The 25,849-nt window shown below is 39.3% G+C and overlaps 2 protein-coding genes across 2 annotated transcripts; both read right to left on the reverse strand.

The window, feature by feature from the left end:
• Positions 1–598: 598 nt before the first annotated feature.
• LOC129457345 (B2 bradykinin receptor-like) lies at positions 599–5,427 on the reverse strand. The gene is made up of 2 exons (XM_055231173.1): positions 5,327–5,427; positions 599–2,307 (listed from the first exon to the last, which is right to left on the reverse strand). Exons 1-2 carry the CDS (start codon positions 5,341–5,343, stop codon positions 1,299–1,301), a joined length of 1,026 nt encoding a protein of 341 aa, XP_055087148.1. The 5' UTR covers positions 5,344–5,427; the 3' UTR covers positions 599–1,298.
• An 11,234-nt stretch (positions 5,428–16,661) lies between these two features.
• On the reverse strand, positions 16,662–22,743 carry LOC117390112 (B2 bradykinin receptor-like). The gene is made up of 2 exons (XM_033987764.2): positions 22,684–22,743; positions 16,662–17,649 (listed from the first exon to the last, which is right to left on the reverse strand). The coding sequence occupies exons 1-2, from the start codon at positions 22,698–22,700 to the stop codon at positions 16,662–16,664; spliced, it is 1,005 nt and encodes a 334-aa protein (XP_033843655.2). The 5' UTR covers positions 22,701–22,743.
• Between the last annotated feature and the right edge of the window lie 3,106 nt (positions 22,744–25,849).

The following is a 25,849-nucleotide window of genomic DNA, read 5'->3' on the forward strand; positions in this document are numbered from 1 at the left end:
TAGTGCCATGAAAACAGTTAATACATGTACATGGTTCACGTCTGTTTTGGTCCAAACCTACATTTAAACAGGTGCTGTATATTTCACTGTTTCACTGTTTTTCAGTGGAAAATAGTAAAGATAGAAACTGAGGGCTGTGGTCCTTTATGTTTAAAGGAGCTCTGTGTAAGATTTAGATTTTAAATTCCATGAATATGACCTAACTGTGTCCTCAGATACAAGGTAAACATGTTCAAATATAACTTTTACTGATGTACCATATATTGGTGTTTTGAGTCTTTCATTTGCGTTGCCAGTTTCAAAGCTGAAATCCAGTTGGTTTAAACCTAAAATGCCTCTCTCTGATCTGAATCATCACTACCTAAACCCCAGCATCTCTAGCCAATCATGAATCAGTGCTAGTGCAGCCTCTGCAGCTCAGTGAGTGAATTCTGGAGGTTCTGAGTTTTCACATGAGGCCTGTCCATAAACTGAGAGTTAGACAAATGTCTATGTGTCTCTGTCTGCAGGTTAAGGCTCTGGACATACAGGTTCAGTTGTGATTGTAGTTACTTTAACAGTAAGAGTGCAGGCTACATACAAAACAGACAAATTTGTATCAAAAAGGGGGTGTTGTCATTTTATTAAATATGACATAAGGCATCAATACATCTGTACATGAGTGAAAAGGCAAAGAAACACAGAGTTGATCATTATATTTTACATTATCTTCACTCAGATGGGTCTCATATCATTTGTGACATTGTAAGTTAGTGCAAATAATGCAGATCTTTTCATTAACAAAATGTACAAAATATTTATCAAATATTCTTTATATTGGTGCAAATTCAAGACATTAATTTCACTTCATTACAAATAGCAAAATCATATTCACACATGCACCTGATAGAAATACTGACCTGATGTTTTACTGTGATGATAATCCTAAAGAAATATGAATATGAATAATTATTTACAGAGGGAGTATTACACTTCTATGGAGCATTAAATGATAACATTCCTTGAGAATGCTAAGTTCACTTCCCCTGTGGACGAGTGTGGTTTCTGCGAGTGTGTGGTCCAAGATTTGTTTTTGTTGTTCTTGTGTTTCTTTTTGTTACATTTGTTATTGCAGTTTCAATATTAAAGGTTCCATATTATGAAAAATGTACTCTTGTGAGCTTTAAGCCATGTTAGAAACCTGGAATCATGTTTTGATTGATTCACACATTGAGTAATTCTGTATTATTAGTCTGTCTAAACTCCAAAGCTCAAAATGCTCTGTTCCACCTTGTGATGTCATGAAGCAGTAGTTTAAGTTAACAGTTAAGTGGAACACTTCCTGTATTACTAATTGAGGTGTGTGAGGGAAACAACTCTATATTTTTTATGCATCTTCCCACCTCCCACATCTTCTTACGAAAATTCTTACCCACGATGACGTACAGGAGGGGATTAAGGTCGCTATTGAAAAACCCAAAGTTGAGGAAGATAATTCTGCAGTTGTACAAGTGACGCGATAGGCTACACGTATCCTCGATGAGGTTCATTCGAACAGCTAGCCCTATTATTCTTGTTATGCTAAATGGCGACCAGCAGATAAAGAAAGCTAGAAACACAGTAAGAACTAAAATGGTGGCTTTGTGTTCCGTTTGTTGTGTGCTGTCTCTGTTGCTGAGCCTTCTTGTCAGGGTGTGGACGATCTTAACAGTGCAGAATAAAATGATGAGAAGAGGAATAATAAACGCGATAATGGTTTGTATCATCTCGTTTATGTAATAGACATCGATAGAACAATCCCGACCGCATATGTATGGCTCAGGTTCATTATACGGCAAGACATTTAGTAATATAGATTTTTTGCATATAAGAGTCGGGATGTTTAGTAGCAAACAAAAGCACCAAACCAAAAAGCAAGCCAAGATCGCGTATTTACGTCTACGCAGTATGCATTGCTTCAGTGGGTACACCAATGCAAAAAAACGGTCAATGGAAACCAGAACGAGAAAATAGATGCTGCAGTTGTAGTTCATGATGAATAGAACAGAGGCAAATGCACACATGGGTCCTTCGAAGCTCGAGTGGGGGTCAATGGCCACGTATATGCCCCAGAAACACATGAGGACCACCAGGAAGAGATCGGCAGCGGCCAAGTTGCTCAGGTAGATTTCAGTGGAGTTGCATTTCTTCTGGTGGAGCAGGAAGACCAGGAGCACCAGCAGGTTGAGGGGGATGCCCAGAGCGGAGATGGTGAAGATGGACGAATAGATCCAGAAGCTGTTCAGATCACTGGAGTCGCAGTCCTTCGCAGTCCAGGTGTTGGGAGAGCTGCAAGAACAAGAAAGCACTATTCAGATGTAAGCCAACGAATAAAATCAATCAATTACTAAAAAATATATTTACAATAATTACAACAAAACTATATTCAAAACATTACAAAGTATTTACAATTATTTAAATAGCAATTTCTAATGGTTTCAAATTCGCCAGCATAGCAATTTTAGCAGCAAATTAGAATCAGGTTTCAGAATAGGCCATAGTACTGTCACTGCAACCACAAAAGTTTTAAATGACATTTTCATTTGTCTTTATTCTATTTATTGGTTTAACTAACACTTGTCATTCAGTGGGTCATAAAATCCTCTTGAAGTGTTTGAAGCATACTGGATTTGACAAGGCTACATGGAACTGGTTTTAAATTATCTTTAAAACATAACCCATGCATTAGTAGCTGATGGGTTTAAATGAAATGTCTAAACTTTAAGCAAAGGAGTGCCCCAAAGCTCAATTTTGGGACCACTACTTTTTTACTATATTCATTCATTCAGTTGGTTGCAATTTAAGAGAAAGCCTCATAGACATATAAACAGATGATGCTGCACTTGTATGCAAGTGCAGCATCTGCTGATATTTTTAAGGAACTACTTGATAGACTTTTAATACAAGATGTCACGATTGTATTGTCCTTGTAAGTCCAAGGATTGGCTGCACATGAACTGAAGTAGGTAAGAAAAAACAAACTTTTGGGTGTTTTGCTTCCCAGAAATGGAACATATTTCAAGGACATTTGAAACTGGATACTTTGGTACCTCAACTGCAATTTAGTTAGTTTGGTGACAAACATTTATCTCAGACCTGCACCTGTTTTTAATGTTTTAAATTGACTTATTTGTCTGAGTACTCTCATTGGGCTCTCCCTGTACAAATAAAGATAAATGAAAAAAATTAAATACACAAAAAACAGTTTAGAAAGCCCCATCAGAGGAGCCATCTGCACCAAGAGCAGAGAGCCGCTTGCAGCCAGCCGGAATGATGAGGCTGAAACACCAACCTTCCACCAGGACACAGGCCCAGGGGAGAGATGAGCCCACGAAACAGACCTCAACAACCATCAACCACTGCTCCTGGCACAGAGGGCTCCTACAGAGGAAACACCGGAGGTCCTAAAATGCATTATCAGCTCTGTGAGAGAAGAATAGAGAGAGGGAGAATAAATATATGTATATGGCCTGCTGAACCTTTCGTCAGGCCGTATACGAAAGACAGGACATAGAGTGGAGTCATTCAGCTTTACTCCAGTGACTAACATATAAATATGTCTTCACACATCAGGCACACTGGCTCCCTGTGAGAATGAGAACAGTCCTGTGAGATGGCTGCATATGAATTGCCTTTATATTTATTTTTAGATTTAGCAATATTAATACCTTTAAAATCCCACCCAGTGATGGAGGCTGTAAATGACCCTTTGGACCCTAACAAAAATGTCACACAGCAGTCTTATTGCAGATCACATGGAAAACCCACCACACACTACAAGATTTTTCAGTCCACAGACGTGAGGAGATTCAGACGAGATTTTAAATCTTACAATCCTCTGAGCACAAAGACTGCAGCGAAGAGACCGCGTACCACAAACTAAAGGTTGTGAGCTACAAGCTAGTGCACCTCTGTCAGCTGTTTCCTGGCTGTTTATACTTTAAAAGGCCCCATATTACACTATTTTCTGATTTACGTTATAATCTTATGTCATCAAAACATACCTGGAGTTGTGTTCTGTTTCATTCACATGTTGAACACACAAATCCTGCATATTTATGCTGAACTCTTTCCTCAAAGATAAAACACTTTATTCCAACTTGTGATGTTATGTGGTAATACAGGAAGTGCTCCACACCTTCACTATGCCTACGGACCAAACAAAAGTGCCAGTTCCCACTGTATGTTGGACTGCCTTTTGTCACTGTTTCTGTTCATTGTATTCATGGCCAGAATTTCTAGCTCAGAGCTGCTCTGAAATCACAAACAGTGCACATGAAGATCCAAAGTCGGGTCGCGCCTCCCCAGAGTCGGAAAGAAACAAATCAGGGCTTAAATTTGACAAATTATCCTGTAGTGTTTGGTGTCTTCATGTAGATACATATGATTAATGTCATACGATGAAGCATTGCAGGCAGGAGACGAGCAGACAGGAACGTTACATAGTGGATGTTTGATAAATATTGTTTTCTCCCTCTCTCTCCCTCCTACTTAACTTCTTCAACTTATAAATAAAAACACATTTGAACATTCTGGTTGAGAGGAGTCGACCTTCTGTCGTGCAGACTGTTCTCGTTGTCCTTTGAAGTAAAAGCTAACAGCTGTATTGAATTATTACCACTGTTTTTCTAGAAATGCTGCCATCTTTATTGCAAGCCTGCTATGAAGAAACACTAAAATCCAAATTGCTGCAGAAAAAAAGAGATGGAGCAATAGCCAAGACCACATTTTCATGGAGTCAAGAAGGAGGAAGCCGTACATAAGGCCAAATAAGGTTTGAGGAAATGTGAGCCCACTCAGAGTAAGGACTATGTTTTTACCTGGGACAGTCCCAGTTTTGAGCCCTGTGTCCCCTGTCCCAGTAGATTTATCCAAAACCATTGATGTGTCGCAGTTTTATACAAGAAATGTCCCAGGTGTCCCTATTTTTTACCAATCTGATCCCCCCTCTACAGTAAAGGGTTTGATATATTGTTGTTTGTTTACATCCGAGTGTGTTCCACGATTGAATTTTGGAAAACTGGTCACCCTAAAACACACAAGAATAAAACAGAGACGTTTGAACTTGCCAGAAAAATGCCTTTCTTATGTGTAAATTGTCCCTGAATTATGGATTGAATTTTCCATGTTGATGACATAGAGTGATTCTGTTTTAGAACTCAGTGATACTTCTCATATACACTTTTTTCCACAAACTGAAATTATGATGAATATTTACCACACCAACTATCTCACCAAACCAGCCAAGTAGAAAAACATGAAAACCTATCACTTTAACAGAATAACATAATTAAAACCTTCTCCATACCTGGTTGGCATGTCCATGTTGGTTCGGATGCGAGGTGTTTTCCAACTGGGATTCTGGTGTCTCTGTTCTTGTTTGCATTCACTCTCTCCCTCTTATTAGTTCCAGAGCAGCACACATTTCTGTAGACGTAAGAGAAGGCTCACTCTATCGGGAAGTGGCCCACCCTCAGCACTCCCTCTCCCGCCTCCATGTGTGACCTGCTTCTGCTTATTCAATCAAAACAGGTCTTTGTTCAAACAGTCTCTGTCTACAGAGTATCAGTGCCATTAAGGAGAAGTTATATATTCCACATATTTTGGCAGAATGTGATGTTTCAAAATATAAATTATGAGAATATTTTAAAGGGCCCATATTATGGCTATTTTTGATCTTTGTTATCATGAAAAACATACCTGGAGTTGTGTTTTGTTTCATTCATATTGTAAATTCTAAAAAGGAAATATGTGATGCTTTTGATAGGCATTTTATCTGTGCATGTGATGTTTTGGATAATAATGGTGATCCTTCTGATCTTGACTATGTTGAATCTGCACCTCTGGCAGATTGCAGTATTTAAGACCTTTCACTTACATGTAGGTCCTAAATGCACTGCTTAGACCCAAACGAGTCCACGGGAGCTGAGGACCTTGACCCAAAACTACTGTGAATAGCTGCACCATATTTAATAAAATCATGTATCAATTCAAATGGAGGAGTTCAAGTATCTCGGGGTCTTGTTCACGAGTGTGGGAAGGATGGGGCGTGAGATTGACAGGCAGATTGGTGCAGCGTCTGCAGTGATGCGGTTGCTGTATCGATCCGTTGTGTTAAAGAAGGAGCTGAGTCGCAAGGCAAAGCTCTCGAATTACCGGTCAATCTACGTTCCTACTCTGAGCTCTGGCTGGCCTGGGAATGCCTTGGGGTCCCACCGGAAGAGCTGGAGAACGTGTCCGGGGTGAGGGAAGTCTGGGAGTCCTTGCTTAGACTGCTGCCCCTGTGACCCGGCCCCAGATAAGCAGAAGAAAATGGATGGATGAATGATCAATTCAAATGGCAATTATACCAGAATTATGGAAAATGGCACATTTTGCCTTTAAAGGTGGAACAACTGAAAACGTAAATCATTTCCGGACAATATCTTAATGACCTTGTCTATAAAAGTTAGCTGCAAATGAAGTTACAATTTATTTCAATAAATGCACTATTTTAAAATCTTATCAATCATTTCAGAAAAGGGCATAGTACTGTCACTGCAACCACAAAAGTTTGAAATGACATCTTCACTGCCTTTGATGACAGATAAATTGTGTAGCTCTGTTTACTGATTTAACTAAAGCTTTTCATTCAGTGGATCATAAAATCCCCTTGAAGTATCTGGGACATACTGGATTTGACAATGCTACATGTAACTGGTTTTAAATTATCTTTAAAACAAAACCAGGCATTAGTAGCTGATGGGTTTCAATCTTTTTTTTTTTTTTTTTTTTTACCTGAAGCAAAGGGGTGCCCCATGGCTCAATTATTATTAGGATGACGGTATGTAAAAAGTATGCAAACAGTTGGCTTGTGCCAAAGCTAATAACAAGGGTGACTGTGAGAAAGGGAGGGCAGGTGAGGACCCTCTGTCATATTCACACGCAAATCCTTTCACTTCTACATACACCTCTGCTAAGAGCACTTGTACCAGCACAACTACATGAGACTCACAATAAAAGAACAAGTTACTACTCCTGTTTCTTCTCTCTATTGAGGTCTGAGCGCAGATTCTGCGGTACACATCTACCAAGACGTTGACCTGCATCCGCCTGTCAGCCGAGCCACCCATGAGCTCAAGTCGGAGGACGAGATGGAAGAATAGGTGCCTGAAACAGGTTCCAAAGATGATACGGACAAGTATAACATGCACCAGACACAACTCACACATGAGAGCACTTCATTTGAGCTACAGGAGACAACTGGCATTTATTCAAAACTGTAGTAAAATAATGAAAAAATAGTAATGAATTTAAAACACATCACAGTACACTATGAAAAAAATGGGTTGGCCATTTCTATCTAACTCCTCAAACACAAACCTGGAGTTGTGTTTTGTTTCAGCCACACATTTTTAAGTAACACTTTATTATTTGTCTGTCTAATCGTGGTAGTGGTAGTTTTCAAGTTAACAAATACCTTTAATGTTAGTTCAGTGGAAAATGACAATTCCAGGACGGAAATGATACAAATGATTTTAGTGAAGGTGTATGGAGTTTTAAAACATAGTGGAGTGGTTAGGAGCTCTCGCTGAGGATCTCTTATGGAGAATAAGTGGATGTACCAACACCTCAATGAGAGCTCCTCTGGACTCCAGTCTGCTGTGCATCTCCACCTCAAAGACACTAACCACTGCTTTAAAGATAGAGGCACAGATCTTAGCCGCTTCTTCAGTCCTGAGAGTGAAGAAGCGGCTTGAATGAACAGCGAAACGTCTTCACTCCTACAACGATTTGTCCAGTTGACAGATTTGAACTTCGTCTTTTGCTATGGATCAGACCTGTATGACTGAGGGTCTACACAGACAAGTTGCCATGTTATTTCAGTTTGTGCAATAATACATAGTAAACAAAAGATAGGGAAATCCCAAAACTCCCACCTTGTATCACAATGAGCTCAAAAAACAATAGAAACACATATCCTAACCTAAAGAAAAAAAGAGGAAAAGGAAAAGAAAGAAAAAGAAAAGCTGAAACCTCATGTCAGGTGGGTTCCCCTCCCTAAACTAATATATACACCTGACTATGTGAGAAAGTGGCTACATAAATTCCCATTAGTACTTGTTTATTTACATATCTTCATTTTTCTACAAAGAGTATAGGCTTATCCATCTAAGGATTGAAATTAAATCTAGTGCTTTTTCCATGTCCATCCGCTGTGAAAACGCTGCTCCTTATTCAGTATAGTAGTAGTAGTTAGGAGAGTATTTCTCCACATTTTTAATGTTTGTGAAGAAAACTGACTCAGATCGTTTTAGATAGTTTTAGGTTAGCGGGATAAAGAACGAATGTGTTCAATACCTTCAGGTTTTACTGTGGAAAATAGTATACGTTTCTCTTATTACTCAAGCTGCCAAGCACTCAAATGTCATAAAGTACCATCCTCATTAAATGAACACTAATGGCAGAGAAAACAATCAATAGTTAATGCACTGGACATAAAACTCCAGTGTCAGATAACATGGGATTTACTGTAAGCTGCTCATGCCATGCCTGGTCATATTTGATACTTTTGTTCTCTCTAATGAAGAGGGGAAAAATCACTCAATAGTACAGCAGTGTCCACATACAGTTCTGTATCTGTTAAATTGACAGTATGACGTTTTAACATTAACCTATAGTTTCCTGTTAAAACGTGATATAAAATGAACTTGAAATAATGTAATATGTAAACAAGAAGTACGGCAAGAGTGGAGGTTCAGTCCACTTTTACGTGCTTGTACAGACATATGGTGATAAATGTTAAGTTAAGTGATAATTTTAAGCCTATAAATGTTAAGTCGTATGTTTTTGCACCTGTAGTAGTGGGCGAGTAGTAGTAATGTGAGTAGTAGTAATAGCAGTAGTGCTAGAAGTGGTTCGCCCTCACTATTGCACAAATTTCACATATTTGAACAGCTCGATCATACCTAAACATGTTTACTCAGTGTGTTCAGTACTGTGGAGATACAGTGGAAGGTCAAAGTGAATAAAATGCAGTGCACCCGGGTGCAGACATGAGGTGCTGTTCCAACACAGAGTATGTTTATATTGTTTTAATATATTCAAATCTGGTGATTTACTGATGTTCTGTCAAAGTGAGTCACTATTCCTCCACATTCTCATGTACTATCCATCCAGTTTATCCGTCTGGTCACTAGCTCCATCTTACTGCTGCCACTCAACAACAACAACAACAAACTTTATTTATAAAGTGCTTTTCATACAAAAAATGTAACACAAAGTGCTTTACAGTGCATTAAAAACAGTCCTACTCACCAAACCCACCCAACCACCCCACAGCCAAACAACCCAACCCCAACATATCAATAAACACCCCCCACCCCAACACATATAAAAATACCTTTGGTTTCATTAAAATATGTTTAAGTGCAATAGGCTGGATAAAGATGAACCAGATGAGAGAGCGCCACCAGAGGAATCATCTGCACCAGGAGCAGGGTCACCCGCAGCCACAGGACACCAGCCCAGGGCCCAGAGAAGAGATGAGGTCAAGACCAAACCTCCAGGGCCCACGAGCCAGGGCCCAGCAGCCACAGCCAACCACAGCTTCCGGTGCAGAGGGCTCCTCAGAGGAAACACTGGCAAATCTAAAATTATTAAAAGTAATAAAATAAGTCAAAGCTAAACAAGTAAATAAAACATAAGTAAAACATGGATATCAACATAAACACACTAGCCAGCCTAAATAAGCCTAAATACATAGAGAAGTAAACTAAAGTGATAAATACTAATCAAAAGCTATGCTAAAAAGATGGGTCTTGAGCCTGCTTTTAAAAACCTGAATGTTCTCTCTCACTCAGCACCAGTGTCCAGCTCAACTTTATACGTGGGGAGAGATTACTGTGTGACAGTGACAGCAGAAAAACACTGGACACATTACTGTATCAGAATGAGGACTCAGAGCCTGCTTGTCAACAAAAGACGAGCGCTGGTTCTGCTGTATAAAAGGGGTAGGTGCCAAAAGCTTTGGCTTTTTTCCTTTTCCTTTTTCAGACAGGTGTATTTTGATTGTTTCCTTGACTTAAGACTGAAATGTCTGGAAAGAAATAAATCAAATATCAAGTGTGTAAAGAGGGCGACTCAGATAATCCGTCTCCCTTAGCTCCGAGTTGAGTTCACTCAGCCACAGGCAGCCTACAGTGCTGACACGGTCATTTCAGTGCTCCCTCACGGGCTCATCTTACCATTTGTGATGGGGTCTCTAGTCTTACTGCCAGAGGGGCTATGTACTACTACTACTACTACTACTACTGGTGGGAAAAGTTATGACAGCACTAGTAGCACAGTCTATATCTCTTCCATGATACAAATGTGCAAAAGTTCTCCACTCTTTCTGTACTTCCTCATTTTACAGATCACGTTATTTCAAGATAATTTTGTATCATGTTTTAACCTGAAACTATCACATACTGTCGAGATAGTATCACGTAATTCTCAAAATCATGAAATGCCTTTGAGAAATTAAAACAAAGAACAAGCCAAATGAACCATGGTCACTGCGTTCATGTGAAGTTGGCTGTTAATGACCAATCACGCCCACACACAGAGAAAGTAGAGCCTATTTGTACATCACTCATTGATATAGAAGCAGCATCATGTGCTTAACGACTATGACATGATCATACAGTGGACTGAACAGCACTTATTATCCGGGTACATTGTACTGTACACCAGAGATGGACTCAGGCAGCTGCTGCAAAATCTATAGAGGTGTCGTAACGTCTGACAGAGGGACCAAAAAGACAGAATGCAGGGAAAGGTTTAACAGTATTTATTTACAAGAGTGCAAAAATGACGGTAGATCAAACGGTGAGTCAGGAGCGGGGTGTTTGCAGGGACAGAGGACGATTAGCAGAGACGGGAGGAACAGTACCGGTAGAGAAGAGCAGGGTCAGAGGTGGGAGAGCTGAGCTGGTCCAAGAAGTGGGATCTGATGAGGAGCGAAAGTATCGAGTTTAGCAGAGTCAGCATGTGAAAAAACATGAACTGAGCTAAGCAGGGAGTACCACAGATACACAGATGATCTGGCGCTGAGTGTCAGGTCCTGGCTCCTCTTATCTTCCCCAGGTGCAGCTGATTGTGGATTAATTCCAGGTGTGCACGGGAGGAGCCAAGATCTCCACCCCAGCTCCAGGCTCAGACACAGAAGGGAGGGGAAAAAGACCAAGATTAGAGATTAGAGGTCCTTCCCCAGACTCTGTGGCAGCATTGAAGGTGGTAGGTAGGTAGGTCCTTCTCTTCCAATGGGAAGAGCGGGGGCTGGTACCCTAGGGAGGCTTGGAACGGGGATATACCAGGGAATTGTGCTTGTACTCGCTCCATGGTAGGAATGTGCACCAGGCAAAAGGGTTCGCAGGAACCACACAGTGTAGCGCCTTCTCCAAGGCTTCATTAGCCTACTCAGTCTGTCTGTTGGTCTGGGGGTGAAAACCAGATGCGAGGCTGACTGATGCGCCTAGACCCTCGCAGAAGGAGCGCCACATCTGGGATGTGAACTGGGTCCCTCGCTCCGAGACTATATCCAAGGGAATCCCATGGAGCCGGAATACAGTGTTGGTTATTTGGTCAGCCATCCCTTGGCAGTCGGGAGCTGCGGTAGGGCGACAAAATGGGCTGCCTTGGAGAAACGATTGACAATAGTGAGGATCACTGTTACCTTGGGACGGCGGGAGACCTGTCACGAAGTCCACTGCCACATGGGACTGGGAGCGGTTGAAGCAGGCCGGAAGGTGGAGAGTGGGAGACCTTACCCCTGGCACACACCGGGCCCGCTGAGATGTAGGCCCTAATATCTCTGTCAACAGTGGGCCACCAGAGATGACGTCTCAAGAGGGAGAGTGTGCAATTGACCCCTGGATGGCAGGCAAACCGAGATTCCAGTACCTTGGAGCGGACAGGATCTGTAACAAAGAGAGTACCAGGTGGGCCATTACCTGGATCAGGGTAGTTGTGTTGAGCCTCCTGGACCAGGTCTTCAATCTCCCAGTGGACCGCTGGAAATGATGGGCTCTGGAGCGGTTGTGGTCCCCTCCTGAGAGAATGTCCGCTTTGATGTTACGGGATCCCGAGCTATAGGTGAGTACGAAGTTGAATCTGCTAAAGAATAGGGACCAACGGGCTGTCGTAACGGGTGTGTGTAGCGGACCAAGGGATGCAGACTCGGGGCAGATTTACAGTATTTATTGTAACAATTGAACAAAGTACGAACAGCGGGTGATCCGGAGGTGAGCAGGTGAGCAGGAACACAGGAAACACAGGGACCGGGGACATGAAGGGACCACAGGACGACAGGCTCGACAGGAACACCGGAACAGGCAGACCAGACGGGTGTAGGGCAGAGTGGGCAGGAGACATCCAGGGCCAGAGCACGACAGGAACACAGAAACGTAGCACAGACAGGGTGAGTACAAACAGACGATCTCGCACTGAGTGTCTTCTCCCATCTCCTCTTATCCATGGCAGGTGTGGTGATTAGCCAGATGGGGAGCAGGTGTGCGCGGGAGGAGCCGAGAGCTCCGCCCAGCTCCAGGTACAGGCAGGTGAGGGAGGGGGAAGAGCACAAAGGGAGGAAAACCAGGAGCGGACAGTGCGGATCATGACACAGGCTTGACGGGAATTAAGACGTTTGGCCGATTGAATACAATAAAGATTTTTTTGTGGTAACAAAAAACAATGAGAGAAAAAGGCGAGTACCACAGAGATACGCGGATGATCTGGTGCTGAGTGTCAGGTCCTGGCATGTGCACAGGAGGAGCCAAGATCTCCACCCCAGCACCAGGCTCAGACACAGAAGGGAGAGGAAAAAGACAGGACCGACAGGGATCGTGACAAGAGGGTTTTTTAGCCACATTGAGACATGTTGTGTCTCCTGATATTTCAGGAACATTCTATAGTTTACTATCACCGGTAAATGAAGAATCCAATGTAAAATATCTTTGAGTGTAGAAAAAGCACAACAAATACTATTTATTATTACATTAAAAAAAAAGAAAAAGAAAAGCTGCTGTTTCAGTGGTTAGAGACTTGTGCACACCAGAGGAGGGGACCGTACTGTGGGATTTGGATGTTGTGACTTACCTGTTTGTTACGATGCCTTTAACTACTATAGTTTAGTTTAAACATCTGAAGCTTAACAGAGCATTTTGAGCTTTGGAAATGTAAACAGACTAATAAGAGTTACTCAAACATGTGGAATGAAAAAAAAACAACACAATATTATACACAATATTGTGTTTATAACAGGGCTTAAAGCTCACAAGAGTCAATTTCATGTAATATAGGACCTTGAATTATGCTTTAGGTTCGTCCTGGTACAGACCTGGTTGGTCTAAGTCTAGTCCCAGGTCTGGTTCAGTTCTGGTTTGGAAATTTGGCAGAGCGATGTTGATAAAATGTTTTATATATGATGTGTGAGTTATGTGGTCCTCTTTGTCTTTTATTCATTTTATTGTTTTAAACATTTTGATAATTTTTTTATGTATTTGAATGTGTTTATTTTATGTTTTAATTATTATTTTTGCAGTTTATTGGATTAGATGTCATTATTCCCTGTACTACTACTACTAGTAGTACTTATTGGTAAGTATGGTCATAGTATGGTCAGTATGGTCATAGTGAAAAGTAAACGTGACTGTTACTCAGTCCCATCACTGTCCAAAAAACAGAATGACTGTATAGATGCAGTAGACCTACATGCAATGTCTCATCACAAGATGCCACCAAAGAGCTGCTCAGTTCTCACAGAAGGCCCACAATTTGAAGTTTGTACAGTTCATGAAAGTAACCCTGTACTGCCCCCATGTGGTGTACAGGAGTCATTACAGAAACCTTGAAATCCATAGTGCCATGAAAACAGTTAATACATGTACATGGTTCACGTCTGTTTTGGTCCAAACCTACATTTAAACAGGTGCTGTATATTTCACTGTTTCACTGTTTTTCAGTGGAAAATGGTAAAGATAGAAACTGAGGCCTGTGGTTTACATTTATGGTTTAAAGGAGCTCTGTGTAAGATTTTAAATTCCATGAACAAATATAACTTTTACTGATGCACCATATATTGGTGTTTTGAGTCTCTCATTTGCGTTGTCAGTTTCAAAGCTGAAATCCAGTTGGTTTAAACCTAAAATGCCTCTCTCTGATCTGAATCATCACTACCTAAACCCCAGCATCTCCAGCCAATCATGAATCAGTGCTAGTGCAGCCTCTGCAGCTCAGTGAGTGAATTCTGGAGGTTCTGAGGTTTCACATGAGGCCTGTCCATAAACTGAGAATGAGACAAATGTCTATGTGTCTCTGTCTGCAGGTTAAGGCTCTGGACACACAGGTTCAGTTGTGATTGTAGTTACTTTAACAGTAAGAGTGCAGGCTACATACAGCTCCTTAAATGAGAAATACAAGACAAATTTGTATCAAAAAGGGGGTGTTGTCATTTTATTAAATATGATATAAGGCCTAAAGAAATATTAATCTGAATAATTATTTACAGAGGGGCTATTACACTTCTATGGGGTATTAACTGATAACACATAACATATTTAGATCACCATGTTACCTTTTATTGTTTTGAAAATACTATATTTACTGAAAACAATGTATTCACTTTCGTTTTTGATGCTCTGGGTCTCCCCTCCTTTTGCTCCCCAAGTTAAGTCACTCCCCCTTCACAGCAGCAACACAAACAGCACTAATGGAACTACTGTACATTGCATCACATTTGTTAAGTCACTATGTACAGCTTTATGTCATGTTTTTGTACATGTATGGAGAATTGTCACATGAGACCATGGACGTAGGCTTGTGGACTGATCATTATACAGAATCTTCTAGTCTCTAGGGACGGTTCGAATAGGCCCAGGAGAGATTGTTAAAATAATCAAACATGCATGGATGACATCTAAAACCTCTTCAGGCATGTTTTTGATGAGCGAACATATTACACATTACACATTATTGGATGTGGAAGAAAAAGTTACAACCTTATAAAATTGGTTTGCTAGACGGTTTTATCACGTTTGACTAAGTGAGTCTCTTGAAGCATTACAATTTGGACACCTTGGCTATGAAGGTAATTTAAAATAACAACAAATTTTACTGGATTCTTTAGACCTCCTACATTAAGAGTTAATATTTTCAAATGAGTGCTATTAGACACATGTGACACAGAGCACAGATTACACCATAAAGAAAAAGTCCTGGACCTGAACAGAACAAAACACATGAAGAAAATAATAACATGAACTATACAGTAATACAAACAAAAAATGATGAGAAGATAAGGATTAACCATATCTAACACTCCCATGGAGGAAGGAAAAAGCACCCCTAGAAACAGGATATGCTTAGGAAATAAAAACTAAAAGGCTCCCAAACCTACATAAATCACTCCTCCCTGCCCGTCACACAAAGAGTGTATAAAAAGAAGTTACTTTTTAATCACCACATTAAGTACCCCTTCCATATTTACTATGTTCTAAGGCTATTCAAATGAAAAGTGAATATAAAAATTTACAAGAAGAAACATCAAAACATAGTCCAGAGAGCATAAAAGTCAGTTAAACACTCAACACCACCGCACGAACATCATAGTGACATTGTTCGTGTTCATTGCGGTTCATAGAACTCACAAGAAAAGCCCTGGTCCGCTTGGGCTCTGTGAAAGACTTCTCAACCTCATTTTCTCAAAGGACAAAATTGCAGGGAATGCCATGCGAAACCAAATGTTCCTCGGTCAATGGAGGTCTCGGAAACTGCAGAAGTGTGGGGATGAACTTGAAAATTGAAAATGTGATAGGGTTTGCCCCCTCCGCAGCCTCCTTCAGGTTCTACAGGCAAATACCATCCCGTCTCGAATGGCTTTCAAGATCCATAACTTTGGCCGCCAACTCTGCACTGGATTTAGTCAGCTCATCCACTCTCAGCGGCATCATGTTGCCCTCCAGCACCGAGATGTGTACCTCCACCTTGGCTTGGCAACTTCCAATAAGAAGCAGCAATCTCATCAATATGTTTAATAACGTTGTCAATTTTGCCATCTAGTGACAGTTCCAACTTAGCAATAGGCTGATTCATGACAGCCTGAGTACGCGTTGCTTCTGCTGCAGTCGTGTCTAAGATGTCCTTTACCAAGGCCTCAGTGGAAAGTTCACCTGTGGTAATGGTGGAGCTGGCATTGTCAGAAACAACATCCTCCGCAGACTCACGAGATGGCTCAGCCTGCGTTTATTTTGTACCTTTAGGCAACGTGGAAGTGGTATTGATATTCTGTGTTGGAAAAAACTATAACCGTAATTGGGTGTAGCACAACTATGATTTCAGGAGACAGACAGGGAGAGAGCGAAAAACTCAAACATCACACTGAAGCCGTCTACTGTGGAACATTCTAAGTAATGAAATAACATCTCCCCGAAGACAAATAGGTAGCAGACACAATATGAACTCTTGTGGGCTTGGAGTCGTGTTTTGCTTCATTCACACATTGAGTATAATAAAACATACTCTGGGTATATTTTTGATGTGGAAACAACATTATAATATAGATTTCAAGTCTTAAATTAAAGTTATTTTAGAAGTGTTGAAGCTCTTCCGATTCTACGTTGAATTTAGGAAGCTTGTGGTAATCCGCCTGTTGGACATGGTCTCATTGACCTTTGCCCTCTTCCCACCTCCCACATCTTCTTACGAAAATTTTTACTCACGATGACATAAAGGACGGGATTAAGGGCGCTATTGAAAAACCCAACGTTGAGGAAGATAATTCTGTAGCTGTACAATTGATGCCACCTGAAGTTACACGTTTCCTCAATGAGTTCGAATAATACAGCTAGCTCTGTCATTCTCGTTAAGCTGAATGGCAACCAGCAGATAAAGAAAGCTAGAAACACAGTAAGAACTAATATGGTGGCTTTGTGTTCCATTTGTTGTGTGCTGTTTCTGTTGCTGGGCCTTCTTGTCAGGGCGTGGACGATCTTAACAGTGCAGAATAAAATGATCAAAAGAGGAATAACAGATGCAACAATGGTTTGTATCACATCATATGAAACAAAGATATTAAAGTAACAATCCACACTGCATATGTATTCCTTGATTTCATCAAACAGTAAGTCATCTTGGAATTTTACTTTTCTGCACATAAGAATTGGGATGTTTAGCAGCAAACCCAAGCACCAAACCAAAAAGCAACCCAACATTGCGTATTTACGTCTACGCAGTATGCATTGCTTTAGTGGGTACACCAATGCAAAAAAACGGTCAATGGAAACCAGAACGAGAAAATAGATGCTGCAGTTGTAGTTCATGACGATTGGAAGAGAAAGAATTGTACACATGGGTCCTCCAAAAGTCCAGTGGTAGTTATTAGCCTCATTCACAGCCCACAAAGGCATGAGGACCACGAGGAGGAGATCGGCAGCAGCCAAGTTGCTCAGGTAGATTTCGGTGGCGGTGCATTTCTGCCGGTGGAGCAGGAAGACCAGGAGCACCAGCAGGTTGAGGGGGATGCCCAGAGCAGAGATGGTGTAGATGTACGGAGGGACCCAGGAGGTGTTGAGGACACTGAAGTCACAGTCCTGTTCAGAGGTGTTGGGAGAGCTAAAAGAACAAGGAGACACCATTCAGATGTAAGCCAACATAGAAAATCTATCAATTACAAATATATTTACAATAATTACAACAAAACCGCATTAAAAATATTACAAAGGGTGTACAATTATTTAAATTGCAATTTGTAATGGTTTCAGATTCGTCGGCAGAGCAGTGCCAGCGACTAATCAGCAAACATTGGAAATCTGGTTGTGCAGTCAAAAAGCCCATCAGGCGCAAAGTTCTTAAAGCACTCACAAACCTTTCCCACTCGCTACTTTGGCAGAGGGCGGGCGCTTAGCAACGAGCTCTGATAGCTGTCAATCAAACCTGTTGCTAATGCTAGTGGACTGACCTCAGGGATAGAAGGCACCTGACTGGTCTCTTATTAATGTTCCAATTTTTGGACAAAATAGCTAAATAAAAACACCAGGATTACACAAAGTGGATTAAGATGATAATTTTAAGAACAGAATGATGAGCCTGACAGCAGCAGTTACAGAGAGAGGGGCCACCATTTTACAGTTGAGCTCAATTATTCTCTCTGTGTACAAACAATCTCTGCCAACAACCTGTTTTTGCGAGGGGTCAAAAATTATTTTGTCTTCCACATTACTTCCTCAATATAGGCCAGTGCCTCACACCTTTCAAATGTTCATGTTGTGAAAATACAAAAGAACCTTTGTTAAAGCTGTGGATGGCCTGTCAGCCAAACACACACACACAGACACACAGACACACAGACACACAGACACACAGACACACAGACACACACACACACCTACTTGTTTTCCAAGACATTTGGGAACCTCATGCAGTACTGCCATATATGGGGACCCTACTTTTCTGAGGGACTTGGAGTCACCAAAACCACACTCAAATTTTTTTATATTTTTTCTTGGCCCAGGAAAAAAAATGAACCAAAATCTCCATTGTTTTCTTGTTTTGGATTCTGTTTTTTGGTGACTTTTGGGGTCACACCAATTATGTAGTACTGGGTACAACCACCAGATGGCAATATTATTTATTTTTATTTTTTCCCCTTTTTGGCTATATTTTTCCATAAATATTGACTTATGACATTTGCATCATTCAAAATTGCAGCAGCTTAAGTTGAAATCTGACATATTAGGACAATATATCCTAATAAAAGATTAGATGTAAATGCTCTTCAGTGATGAAAGACTAATACATAGAAAATGATACATATATTGGCCACATTAGAAGTTGCGTGCAAATCCAATGTGGCAATCATTTTTCAATTAAACCAATGACGTCAGCTACAGACAGATATAGCATTTATGCAGATTAAAAACAAAAAATATTGTTTTTAATCCGCATAAACTCTCTAACAGGACACATTACACAAAATAAGATGTAATTAAATGACACAGCCAATGTTCCCTCTAATTTTTCATGAGTCTGAGCAAACACACAAACTCCCTGAGCGTCCCATGGACCAGTGTGAGCAACATCAGACGTGCGCACTGTGGTCATGCTGCATCACATCCATCCAAGTTAAATGGTTTATTAAAAGAATCAAATTACCGCATTTACATTTCTGTTATAAGACTTTTAATTAAGTGCTTTAGCCACTTATACAATGAAAATGACAAAAATCTTTAATCTTAATCTTTAATTTTAACTATGGCAAAACATGAGCTTCCAAACAAACCAAGCCAACTGTAAACTCCAATGTTGAAAACACACTTAACAATTTTATGATAAAGCTCTGACTTGTATTATGAGTATAAGCCATTGTGTGAAGCCTTTGCTTGATTTTTACAACTCATAAACTAGAGACAGTCAATGACCAATACACACTGAGAGGAATCTGTATCTGCACAGATGCTCTATTACTGTACTTTTATAAATCATATCAAAACACAATATATAATGTGTATTTGTATATAAAATATATTCAAAACAAGTGGTATGGGTCAAAATAAATATATTTACAAACCACACACTGCAAACAGTGAACACACACACACACACTTCAAAATGTAAACAAACACACACTGGAAACTAAAAATACACTGTACATGTGACAGTCATTCTGTGACAGAGGTTGGAGGATCGAGTCCCGCTCGGACCAACTTCTGTCATTGTGTCCTTAGGCAAGACACTTCACCCAAGTGGTGTGTGTGTGATGATTGGTGGTCGGGGGGCGCAGATTAGCATTAGCTAATGCTAATGATTACACATAATACACATTTGACCCACAATTAAGTCAATAGCAGAATAAATTTTTTCAACTTTTTTCAACAACTTTCTAATCATTTCCTGCTGTTTTTTGTATGTTTCAGGTAAATCATAATTTAGCTCTTAAACCCTGAAAGGACAGCGTGTCGGAGTAATAATGTAGTATTTGTATTTGTTTCTATAGTAACGGTGTAATCACAGGTTGGTCATGCAGTAAAAGCATCACCTCTGGCTCTGGTGTGACTGGAGTGAGACCTGCAGGACCAGAGCTGAGTGTTTCAGCTCCACAGAGACTCAGTCCAAGGCCTGTGTGAATATTTGAGCACTTATGCACACACAAAACACACAAAAACATACAAACACAAACACTCAAACACAAATTAATACACAAATAAATATATTAATATTATTTTCTGGTTGAATAATCAATAAATATTAATTAATTAGTTAAAAATAAATAAAAAATAAAATAAATAATAATAATAATAATAATAATAATAATAATAATAATAATAATAATAATAATAATAATAATAATAATAAATTGTATTAATTAAAACATTTGTTAAAACAATATGTCAGTTTGGAGTAGCGCTGGGTATCATTAAGTTGCTGATACGATGCATATGTCGATACATAGGCCCCGATACACTGTTGAAACGATATTTTTCAAATCGATTCAATACGATTCAGTGAAAAATAAAGGCTTTTGAGACACTTAATCATCAACCCGATTTTCACCCAAAAATCTATATTAATTGTTTTTATTTTTTTATTTATCTTCCATTTATTGAAGATGAATGAACATAACAAAGTCCATTTAGTTTTGTGCATTTTACCAACGATAGAAACACATTAGACTGTGTCAGTTTTATTCATCCACAGTTTATACGAGCTCCACGTTTACATTTACACAGAGACATGTGCAGTTTAACGGCTCTGAAGAATCACAACATATCGACTAAAACACGACTAAAACACAACTTTGACACCAAAAGTCTTTGTTAAACCAAAGTTAATATGAAATAAACCGATTTTAATCATCAAAACAGTGAATCAAATATCAGATGTTCTGCATAAATGAGTTTCTTTCCTCTAAACAAGCCGCACAAATGTAGCGCTGTGACAGAATAATTTGGTAAAATATATATATATATAAAAATACCCTTGGTGATATATCGATACAGCAGCGCACGATAGTGATACTGTATCATTAAAGGAAATGACATGATATAGCAATATTTTGATATTTTTGATTTTTGCACAGTCCTAGTTTGGAGATAATGTGGATGTGTCCTGTGCATCTTTCAGTTACATTACAGTGTGAGGAGCCCCCCCCCCCCCCCCCCCCCCCACACACACACATATATATATATATATCTTCCTGTGACTTCAAATTGTTCCAATGCACTTCAGTTCATAGTGCCATGACAGACATTAAACACTGGCTTTCACAAAACTTTTTGCATTTAAATGAAAGCAAAACAGAATGTATATTGTTTGGTTCAAAATTCAGAATTTCAGAATTTCAGAAAAATCAGAAACCTGGGGGTTAAATTTTATGAGTATTTGCAGTTTGATAAACATATTGACAGTGTAGTTAAAGTCAGTTTCTTTCAGCTTCGTCTCCTGCCAAAAGTCAAACCATTTCTTTGTCAAGCTGACATGGAAAAGGCCATGCATGCTTTTATTTGTTCCAGGATCGACTATTGTAATGCTCTTTATATTGGAGTAAATCAATACACTCTGCAATGCTTGCAATTAGTTCAAAACGCTGCAGCCCAACTTCTGACAAACACTTGCAAACATAGTCACATCACCCCAGTTCTGTACTTCCTCCATTGGCTCCCAGTACGTTTCAGGATTGATTTTAAACTTTTAATGTTTTAAAGCTCTGCATGGTCTTGCACCTTTATATCTTTGCGAGCTGTTAATGGCTCATACGCCCAACAGAGCTCTGCAGTCGGCCAGGCAACACCTGCTGAAGGTCCCCAGAACCAAAAGGAAACAATGGGGTGACCGTTCATTTTCTGTGCCCCTCTTTGCCCCTGGTGTTACACTCAGTTACTACTTTGTCCCTGTTCAAAGCCAAGCTAAAGACTCATTTGTTCACGATTGCCTTCAGCTAGCTCCTCCGGAGGAGCTGGAGGACGTGTCCGGGGTGAGGGAAGTCTGGGAGTCCCTGCTTAGACTGCTACCCCCACGACCCGGCCTCGGATAAGCGGAAGAAAATGGATGGATGGATGGATGGATGCCTTCAGCTAATGACTTTTTTTTTAATTGTTTGTTGTTTTGCATATAGAATTTTTGTTGTTGTTGTTTTTACATTTTAATGCACTTATGAAAAGCACTTTGGTTCAGTTTTTGCTGTTGTAAAGTGCTATACAAATAAAGTTTAATTGATTGATCGATTGATTGCTTACAGCAGCTTGGGTTTGAAAAGCTCTGATTAATGTACCAGACAAGAACAAGTTAAAACGCAACACATGTAGGGTGATCAGATGTCCTCATTTACCCGGGACAGTTCCAGTTTTGAGCCCCGTGTCCCTTGTCCCAGTAGAATTATCCAACCCACCGATGTGTCCCGGTTTTATACAAGAAACATTCTAGGTGTCCCTATTATTGATCAATCTGATCCCCGGCAACAGTGAAGTTGTCCATGTTGATGACATAGTTAGAGGGATTCTGTTTTAGAACTCATTGCTACTTCCTGTATTTTGGTGCTTTTTTTTCAACATTTTTCCACAAACTTATGAAATTATGATAAATATTTACCACAATAACTATCTTACCAAAGTAAGTGGGATAAGTTGAAAAACATGAAAACCTGTCACATACCTGGTTGGCATGTCCATGTTGATGGTCCCAATGCAAGGTATTTTCCAACTGGGATTCTGGTGTCTCTGCTCTGGTCTGTCGTCCCTCTGTTCCTCGTATTAGATCCAGAGCAGCACACACTTCAGGCAGGAGAGAGAGTGCTGAGTGTGGGCCACTTCTCAACAGAATGATAACTCTCCTGTGTGCTCTGCTTCTTCTTATTCAATCTCAGCCGGTCTTTATTCAAACAGTCTCTACAGAGTATCAATGTTAGCCCCACATATTTTGATGGAATGTGATGTTTCAAATATAAATTTTGAGAATAATTTACAGGTCCATATTATAGGCTATTTTCTGATCTTTTTTATGTTGATGTTGTTTCATCACGAAAAACAATTCTGGAAGTGTGTTTTGTTGTAAATCATTTCTGGCCAATATCTAAATGACCTTGTCTTGAAAAAGTTTTATAAAAGTTAGCTGCAAATCAAAAAGTTTTATAAAAGTTAGCTGCAAATCAAAAAGTTTTATAAAAGTTAGCTGAAGAGTTAGCTGCAAATTTATTTAAATAAATGCTCCATTTTGAAATATTATCAATTGCATTTCAGAAGAGGCCATAGTGCTATCACTGCAACCATAAAAGTTTTAAAAGACATTTTCACATTTTGATGACAGATAAGATTGTGTCGTTCCGTTTATTGATTTAACTAAAACTTTTGATTCAGTGGGTCATGAAATCCTCTTGAAGTGGCTGAAGCATACTGGATTTGACAATGCTACATGTAATTTGTATAATACAGTATTTCAAACATAACCCAGGCATTAGTAGGCAGTGGGTTTAAAGTAAATGTTTTAACTTAAAGTAAAAAAGTGCTGCAAAGCTTAATTTTGGGTCCACTATTTTTAAAATAATACTTATCAATTCGATCAGTTGCAATTTAAGAGAAATCCATATACATAAGGAGATGAAGCTCTGTTGTATGCAAATGCTCCCTCTGCTGATCAGCTCATTTTAAAACTGCAGCAAGATTTTAATGAAATCCAAAATTCCCTCAAAAATCTTAAATGCAAATAAAACGTATATGATTTTTTCTAACCCCCCCCCCCAAAAAAAAAAAACAAAAAAAAAACAAAAACAAAACAACAACAACAAAAAACATTTAAGTAATATGAAAGCTGCAAATCTTAATACACTAACCTATATATATATATATATATATATATATATATATATATATATATATATATATATATATATATATATATATATATATATATATATATATATATATATATATATATATATATACATATATATATATATATAGGTTGTGACTAACAAATTTTGTTATAGAAACAAATATTGTATCCCATGAAATTATAGAAAAGAAAGTAGTAAAGCACCTTTCTTTCTGTACTGGATTATGGCGTTATAATATACATGCAAACTTCAGCTTCAACTTTGAAATCCTTACATACACTCTTTCACTCAGCCCTGCATATTCAAGCTGAAACCAAACAGTTCCACCTTGTCATATCTTGTGGTAGTACAGGAAGTGCTCCACTGTGTTTTTAAACTCCATACACCTTCACTAGAATCATTCGGATAATTTCAGCCCTGGAATTGTCTAAATCTATCAGGACTCCACTCACCCCCTCCAGGACCATCTAATCCCTCTGCCCTCAGGACGGAGGTACAGGGCGATCAGGTGCAGGAGGGCACGGTTCAGCAGAAGCCTGATCCCAGCAGTCATTGCCTTTTTAAACAACAGGCCCCGCTGATGCATAATGTCTGTTTTTGTAATGTGTTTATGTGACTGTGATGTTTGGTGTCTATCTGTGTGTATGTCAGACGTGCTCTGTGTATGTGAAAAGGAATCTCCCCTTGGGGACAATAAAGTAAATTCTAACGTCTATCTAAATCTATTGAAAAAACAGGTAAAACGAGCTGTTTCCTTGAAAACTGCTGCTTCATGACATCACAAGGTGGAAAAGAGCATTTTGACTTTTGAAGATATAGGCAGACTAATAATAAAGGATTAGTTAAACATGCGTGAATGAAACAAAACACAACTCCATAAACAGTACCGCTGGCATCAACGTTAGTTAACTGCAGTCATCGAGTGAAGGGTATTTAATTTGACTGAGCCTGAGTAAAGCAGAATTAAGTAACTTATTTTTTTTACCTCATTAAAATCCTTTATTACACAAAACAAATTTAAGCTTTAAGTTATGTTATAATGTTGTTACCTCCTCAAACACATACCAGACTGATTGGACCTGTAATTGGATGTAATAAGACTTTTTAGAGGCTGATTTTGGCCCAGAAGCATAAATAACAGTTACATAACACAGTTGGATCTCTTGTGTAATATCTTAACTGTGTTTTAATGAAACAAGTTCCATTCTCCGCCCCTACACTGTTATAGATTAATATCGGGTATTGACAGATACTTAAAGTCTCAATATTGATATTAGATTTGATTAGTTTTTTTAAAAATCTCAGTTCATCTCTAAAGAAGCAGACGTCATGAAAGCATAAAAAAGACAGAACAGATACATAGCATGAAAGATGGAGCAGATAGAGTGCACATTTTTAAACACTGTTTTTCACAATTTAGCTGCTTAATTACAAGAACATCTGATATTTTCAAAATACACACAGACATAAACATGACATGACATGAGTTGAAAGAGGAAAATGGTCAAAGCATTGCATGAGAAGAGGAGTCACAATAATGGCCCCAAAGCCCAAACAGCACGTGGACTAGACCCCAGCCTGTGTCCCAAACTGCTCTCTGATGGGTGAGTTATAACCAACAGTGTAATTGTGCTGATAAATATTGGTTAATGATTGTGTTAGTGAGGTTCATTATTGTGGACAAAATGCATTTTATTTTATTATACAGTCACATTTTACTGCTATACCATTGTACATATTACCAAAAAAACACGGTTTTACATAAACAATTGTAATATAATGTGTGGGCATTACTCTGTGTGTCTTACTGATTTGAATGTTCTTTTATTAGGGCCTCCACAGAGACTTGGGTGTAACTCACTGGTTACACCCAAGTGTCTTTTCAGGTAGATTTTCTAAAGCTAAATGTACTGTCGTGTGAAGCCCAAACTGTTCTTTTCTATTGTCCTTGCTTTTAACGTGCATATATATTTTACCATAAGTTGGCCA

Source organism: Periophthalmus magnuspinnatus, chromosome 22 (assembly GCF_009829125.3).
Source record: "Periophthalmus magnuspinnatus isolate fPerMag1 chromosome 22, fPerMag1.2.pri, whole genome shotgun sequence".
NCBI classification, from domain to species: Eukaryota; Metazoa; Chordata; class Actinopteri; order Gobiiformes; family Gobiidae; genus Periophthalmus; species Periophthalmus magnuspinnatus.